Source organism: Pezoporus wallicus, unplaced genomic scaffold (genome assembly GCF_028554395.1).
Source record: "Pezoporus wallicus isolate ANWC-B61680 ecotype Strahan unplaced genomic scaffold, APGP_CSIRO_Pwel_v1 contig_9107, whole genome shotgun sequence".
Lineage (NCBI taxonomy): Eukaryota > Metazoa > Chordata > Aves > Psittaciformes > Psittacidae > Pezoporus > Pezoporus wallicus.
This window is the reverse complement of record NW_026635473.1, coordinates 1-7,500: the sequence shown is the minus strand read 5'-3', so window position 1 is coordinate 7,500 and position 7,500 is coordinate 1. Positions and strand designations below refer to the sequence as shown.

Below are 7,500 nucleotides of genomic sequence, written 5' to 3'. Positions count from 1 at the left end.
GATCCCCTCTTTTCACCCCAAAACCGAGCTTGATCCCCCCCTTTTCACCCCAAAACCAACCTTGATCCCCCCCCTTTAACCCCAAATTGAGCTTGAGTCCCCTCTTTTAACCCCAAAACCAACCTTGATCCCCCCCCTTTTCACCCCAAAACCAACCTTGATCCCCCCCTTTTCACCCCAAAACCAACCTTGATCCCCCCCTTTTCACCCCAAAACCAACCTTGATCCCCCCCTTTTCACCCCAAAACCAACCTTGATCCCCCCCCTTTTCACCCCAAAACCAACCTTGATCCCCCCCCTTTTAACCCCCAAACCCAGCCTGATCCCCCCCCTTTCAATCCCCCCTCATCCACAGCGATGGGGTCCATCGGCACTCACCTCTCGAGCTGCTGCAGCGCCGTCTTCATGCTCTTGACCTGCTGGAAGTGGCAGGACATGTCGGTGGCCAGCACCATCTCGATCACCAGCGCCCGCAGCTCCCTGCACCCCAAGGAGAAGGGAAGGGGGAAACAGCATCAGCCCCCCTGCCACCCCATCCACACCCCCCACCCCCAAAGAGCCGATGGGGATGCGATGGGGATGGGCCCCCCTTACGCGAACTCGTCCTTGGTGAGGTTGACGAAGATGTTCATCTCCTCGTCCTGCATGAGCCGGAAGGCGGCGCTGATGTGGTGGTTCTCCAGCACCGAGCGGTCGTTGTACAGGATGGCACAGTCGGACCTGGGGGGGACAGCACCGGGATGGGGGGAGGGGGGAGAGGGGTGTCCCCAGGATGGGGGGCAGAGCATCGGTATCAGTGGCCTTGGGTACCATCAAGATGCTGGCGCATCTGTATCCATGGCCTTGGGTACCATCAAGATGCTGGCGCATCTGTATCCATGGCCTTGGGTACCATCAAGGTGTTGGCACATCTGTATGCACAGCCTTGGGTACCATCAAGATGCTGGCGCATCTGTATCCATGGCATTGAGTACCACCAAGGTGTTGGCACATCTGTATGCACGGCCTTGGGTACCACCAAGGTGCTGGCACATCTGTAGGCATGGCCTTGGGTACCACCAAGGTGCCAGCACATCTGTATCCTGCCCCTATCAATGACATTGGGTACCCCCAAGGTGACAGCACATCTGTATGCATGGCCCTGGGTACCACCAAGGTGCTGGCACATCTGTATCCATGGCCTTGGGTACCACCAAGGTGCCAGCACATCTGTATCCTGCCCCTATCAATGACATTGGGTACCCCCAAGGTGACAGCACATCTGTATCCATGACCTTGGGTACCACCAAGATGCTGACACATCTGTAGGCATGGCCTTGGGTACCATCAAGGTGCCAGCACATCTGTATCCTGCCTCATCAATGGCATTGGGAACCCCCAAGGTAACAGTGCATCTGCATCCTTGGCCTTGGGTACCACCAAGGTGCCTGCACATCTGTATCCTGCCCCATCAATGGCATTGGGTGCCAGCACATCTGATCCTGCTCCTATCAATGGCATTGGGTGCCAGCACATCTGTATCCTGCTCCTATCAATGGCATTGGGTGCCAGCACATCTGTATCCTGCCCCTATCAATGGCATTGGGTGCCAGCACATCTGTATCCTGCCCCTATCAATGGCATTGGGTGCCAGCACATCTGTATCCTGCACCTATCAATGGCATTGGGTGCCAGCACATCTGTATCCTGCCCCATCAATGGCATTGGGTGCCAGCACATCTGTATCCTGCCCCTATCAATGGCATTGGGTGCCAGCACATCTGTATCCTGCCCCTATCAATGGCATTGGGTGCCAGCACATCTGTATCCTGCTCCTATCAATGGCATTGGGTGCCAGCACATCTGTATCCTGCCCCTATCAATGGCATTGGGCGTCCTGGGTGTCCCCAGGGTGCTGCTTTCCGTGCCCATAGCAGGTCCCCAGCCCTGCTCATGCCACGCCACCCATTCCACACTAAGCCATGCCACCCATGGCACCCATGCCACCCATTCCATGCCACCCATTCCACACTAAGCCATGCCACCCATGGCACCCATGCCACCCATTCCATGCTATGGCATGCCACCCATGGCACCCATGGCACGCCACCCATGGCACTCATGGCACCCATGGTACCCATGCCACCCATTCCATGCCACCCATTCCATGCTATGACATGCCACCCATGGCACCCATGGCACCCATTCCATGCCACCCATGGCACCCATGGCACGCCACCCATGCCACCCATGCCACCCATGCCACCCATTCCATACCACCCATTCCATGCTATGGCACGCCACCCATGGCACCCATGGCACCCATTCCATGCCACCCATGGCACCCATGGCACGCCACCCACGGCACCCATGCCACCCATTCCATGCCACCCATTCCATACCACCCATTCCATGCTATGGCGTGCTACCCATGGCACCCATGCCACCCATTCCATGCCACCCATGGCACCCATGGCACACCACCCATGGCACCCATGCCACCCATTCCATGCCACCCATGGCACCCATGGCACGCCACCCATGGCACCCATGGCACCCATTCCATGCCACCCATGGCACCCACGGCACCGGCGCCCCCCCTCACTTGGTCTGGATGTGGAAGCTGTTGGTGGTGCCCGTGTGCTCGTAGTCATGGATGGCGGCGGCGAAGATGATGGCCAGGACCTCGAGCTCCGTCAGGTAGTGCTGGGGACACCCACACATGTATGCGTCACACGTGTGCAGGCGCGTGCGGACACGTGTAGGACACGTGTGTGTGCGTGTGTCACCCTGCTCCCCCCCCATCATCATCCCAGCACCGTTGCCACGGTGGCACCGCCTCCATGGCAACAAGCATCCCTTGGACCAGCATGGCCGGGGCACCCACGCGACAGCACGGGACCCCCGTTAGACCCCATAGGACCCCCATGGGACCCCCAAATGGGACCCTACCAACATGCCCGTGCGGACCAGGAAGCAATGGACGGTCTGGGTGACGTCGGCGGCGTGGACCTGGTTGTGGTAGGGATTCCGGTACTTCCCGTAGCCCGTTTCCAGCGCATCCAGCAGCGTGTTGAGGAAGACGGCCGGGATCTGGGGCACGGATACATGGATGGAAAGGCCCCCCCGTCGCCACCCCCGTCCCCCCCCAGCACCCATGGGTGCGCACGGGCAAGGGGCATGGGCGCACCTTGAAGCGGCTGTTGAGGTTGTGTCGGGTGAGGAGCTCGAAGACGATGGTCCTCAGGGAGTGCTCCTCCGTCATCTGGTTCAGCGTGAAGACGTCGAAGCACCACACGTCGAGGCTCTTTGGGGGGGGACGGGACATGGGGGTGTCACCGGGGGGAGGGCATCCCATGGGATGCTCAGCAAGGGAGAGGGAAGCTCGGGAATGTTGAGCCATGGAAGGGATGCACCAGGGATGCATCAGGGATGCACCAGGGATGCACAAGGGCAAGGATGCTCAGGGATGCCCCAGGGATGGCCACTGAAGCACAGGGATGCTGAGCTATGGAAGGGATGCACCCAGGATGCACAGGGATGTACCAGGGATGCTCAGGGATGAACAAGGATGTACCAGGGATGAACAGGGATGCACGGGGGCATGGATGCTCAGGGATGCACAGGGATGCACAAGGATGTACCAGGGATGAACAAGGATACACAGGGGCATGGATGCACAGGGATGCACAAGGATGCCAAGGGCAGGGATGCTCAGGGATGCCCCACCGATGGCTACTGAATCACAGGGATGCTGAGCCATGGAAGGGATGCACCCAGGATGCACAAGGATGTACCAGGGATGCTCAGGGATGCACAAGGATGGACAAGGGCAGGGATGCACCAGGGATGCACCAGGGATGCACCAGGGATGTACAAGGATGCCAAGGGCAGGGATGCTCAGGGATGCACAGGGATGCACAAGGATGTACCAGGGATGAACAGGGATGCACAGGGGCATGGATGCTCAGGGATGCACCAGGGATGCACCAGGGATGCACAAGGGCAGGGATGCTCAGGGATGCCCCAGGGATGGCCACTGAAGCGCAGGGATGCTGAGCTCTACCCAGGGGTACCCAACCATTCCCAGTGATGCCCACCCATGCCCAGCAGCACCGGGTGCCATCTCCCATGGGAAAATCCCATCCATCCATCCCTAGGGAATTGGGGTGCCCCCCCCAATCACCCCCGGGTACCTTCAGGCAGTTGAGGACGGAGCTGGAGTAAGTGGGCCCCACGGCTGTGTACAACCGGCGAAGCATCCTGCAAGGGATGGGGTGATGTGGGTGCTGGGGGGAAACATGGGTGCTTGGGGCAAACATGGGTGCTGGGGGCAAACATGGGTGCTGGGGCAAATGTGGGTGCTGGGGGCAAACATGGGTGCTGGGGGCAAAGATGGGTGCTGGGGCAAACGTGGGTGCTGGGGAAAAAGTGGGTGCTGGGGCAAAGATGGGTGCTGGGGCAAACGTGGGTGCTGGGGGCAAAGATGGGTGATGGGGCAAAAATGGGTGCTGGGGGCAAAGATGGGTGCTGGGGCAAAGATGGGTGCTGGGGCAAACGTGGGTGCTGGGGCAAAGATGGGTGCTGGGGCAAAAGTGGGTGCTGGGGGCAAAGATGGGTACTGGGGAACCCACTTGGGTGCTGTGGGACAAACCCTGGGGGTAGGAGACAGCCCTGGATGCTTGGGGACCACTTGGGTGCTCAGGACCCTCTTGGGTGATGGGGACAGCTCCTGGGTGCTCAGGGACCCCTCTTTGGTCCTTGGGGATCCTTGCAATTGGGACCATCCCCTGGGTGCTCAGGACCCGCTTTGGTGCTTGGGGACCCACTTGGGTGCTCAGCACCCTCTGTGATGCTTGGGAACCCTCTTTGCCCCATGGGGAGGACCCTTACACTTGAGGATCCAAGCATCAAGGGACCACCCCCTGGCGCTCAGCACCCTCTGTGATGCTTGGGGCCCCACTTGGGAGCTCAGCACCCTCTGTGATGCGTGAGGCCCCACTTGGGCGCTCAGCACCCTCTGTGATGCTTGGGGCCCCACTTGGGCGCTCAGCACCCTCTGTGATGCTTGGGGCCCCACTTGGGTGCTCAGCATCCTCTGTGATGCTTGGGGCCCCACTTGGGTGCTCAGCATCCTCTGTGATGCTTGGGGCCCCACTTGGGTGCTCAGCATCCTCTGTGATGCTTGGGGCCCCATTTGGGCGCTCAGCACCCTCTGTGATGCTTGGGGCCCCACTTGGGCGCTCAGCACCCTCTGTGATGCTTGAGGCCCCACTTGGGTGCTCAGCACCCTCTGTGATGCTTGGGGCCCCACTTGGGTGCTCAGCACCCTCTGTGATGCTTGGGGCCCCATTTGGGTGCTCAGCATCCTCTGTGATGCTTGAGGCCCCACTTGGGCACTCAGCACCCTCTGTGATGCTTGAGGCCCCACTTGGGCGCTCAGCACCCTCTGTGATGCTTGGGGACCCTCTTTGCCCCTTGGGGACCCTTACACTTGAGGACCCAAGCATCAAGGGACCACCCCCCTGGCGCTCAGCACCCTCTGTGACGCTTGAGGCCCCACTTGGGTGCTCAGCCCCCTCTGTGACCCCCAGCCCCCGCCCCCCGTGCCCCCATCCCCACCTCTCCACGAAGATGCCGGCCTGCACCGCGTGCACGATGCTGCGGAACTTGGGTTTCTCCTCGGCGCGGCGGCCCTTGGCCCGCGCCTGCTGCGTGAAGGTGGCCGCCAGCCAGTCCCGCACCTCCGAGGGCACGGCCGCATCCGACCCCATCTCCCGCAGCTCATCCTCCGTGTCCAGCATCTGCCTGCGGGGGGAGGCACAGCCGCAAGGTCAATGGGGGTCAATGGGCGACAATGGGGGTCATTGGGGGACAATGGGGGTCAATGGTGGTCAATGGTGGTCAATGGGGGACAATGGGGGTCAATGGGGGCAAATGGGGGACAATGGGGGTCAATGGTGGTCAATGGTGGTCAATGGGGGACAATGGGGACAATGGGGGTCAATGGGGGTAAATGGGAGACAATGGGGGTCAATGGGGGTAAATGGGGGACAATGGGGGACAATGGGGGTCAATGGTGGTCAATGGGGGTCAATGGGGGGGTCAGTGGATGCCAATGGGGGTCAATGGTGGTCAATGGATGTCAATGGGGATCAACGGGGGTCAATGGTGGCCAATGGTGGTCAATGGAGGTCAATGGGGGTCAATGGTGATCAATGGGGGTCAATGGGGGTCAATGTGGGTCAATGGTGGTCAATGGTGGTCAATGGTGGTCAATGGTGATCAATGGTGATCAAAGGTGGTCAATGGTGATCAATGGAGGTCAATGGTGGTCAATGGAGGTCAATGGTGATCAATGGTGATCAATGGTGGTCAATGGTAATCAATGGAGGTCAATGGTGATCAATGGTGATCAATGGAGGTCAATGGTGATCAATGGTGATCAATGGTGGTCAATGGAGGTCAATGGTGATCAATGGTGGTCAATGGGGTCAACGTGGGTCAATGGTGGCGCCTCACCTTTGGGGTCTCATCGATGTAAACGGCCTCGAGCAGGGAGGCCGCGTACTCCAGGTTCCGCTTCAGCTCCTCCACGTTCACCTCGCCGAGTCCAGCTGCTTCACCAGGAAGCGCAGCCTGCGGGCAGCCGGGGGGCGCTGTGGGTGCTAGGGGTGCTATGGGTGCCGTAGGGACCCTGTGCTATGGGTGCCGTAGGGGCCCTGTGCTATGGGTGCCGTAGGGGCCCTGTGCTATGGGTGCCCTAGGGACCTTGTGCTATGGGTGCTATGTGTGCCATAGGGGCCCTGTGCTATGGGTGCCATAGGGACCTGGTGCTATGGGTGCTATGGGTGCCATAGGGGCCCTGTGCTATGGGTGCCATAGGGACCTTGTGCTATGGGTGCTATGTGTGCCATAGGGGCCCTGTGCTCTGGGTGACATAGAGTCATTGTGGTTTGTGTGGCATAGGGTCCCTGTGCTATGGGTGGCCTTGGGGTCCTGTGCTATGGGTGCTATGGGTGCCATAGGGACCCTGTGCTATGGGTGCCGTAGGGGTCCTGTGCTATGGGCGCCGTAGGGACCTTGTGCTATGGGTGCCGTATTGGCCCTGCGCTATGAGTGCTATTGGGGCCCTGTGCGTGGGTGCCGTAGGGACCTTGTGCTATGGGTGCAAGGGTGCCATAGGGACCTGTGCTATTGGTGCCATAGGGGCCCTGTGCTATGGGTGCCGTAGGGACCCTGTGCTATGGGTGCAATAGGGACCCTGTGCTATGGATGCCATAGGGGCCCTGTGCTATGGGTGCCATAGGGACACTGTGCTATGGGTGCCATAGGGACGCTGTTCTATGGGTGCCATAGGGACCCTGTGCTATGGGTGCCGTAGGGACCCTGTGCTATGGGTGCCGTAGGGACACTGTGCTATGGGTGCCATAGGGACGCTGTTCTATGGGTGCCATAGGGACCCTGTGCTATGGGTGCCGTAGGGGTCTTGTGTGCCATGGGGGACCCTGTGCTATGGGT

General features: G+C 60.1%; 1 protein-coding gene across 1 annotated transcript in view; it reads right to left on the bottom strand.

Moving 5' to 3' along the window:
- Positions 1-6,638, bottom strand: part of LOC130607293 (dual specificity calcium/calmodulin-dependent 3',5'-cyclic nucleotide phosphodiesterase 1B-like) — a gene marked incomplete at its 5' end in the record, with an annotated part of 10,530 nt that extends 3,892 nt beyond the window's left edge. The window contains 9 exon segments of the mRNA XM_057424284.1: positions 379-480; positions 595-720; positions 2,585-2,685; positions 2,932-3,072; positions 3,170-3,286; positions 4,176-4,242; positions 5,602-5,783; positions 6,502-6,590; positions 6,593-6,638. Of these exon segments, the coding sequence (XP_057280267.1) occupies positions 379-480; positions 595-720; positions 2,585-2,685; positions 2,932-3,072; positions 3,170-3,286; positions 4,176-4,242; positions 5,602-5,783; positions 6,502-6,590; positions 6,593-6,638 (971 nt within the window).
- Between the last annotated feature and the right edge of the window lie 862 nt (positions 6,639-7,500).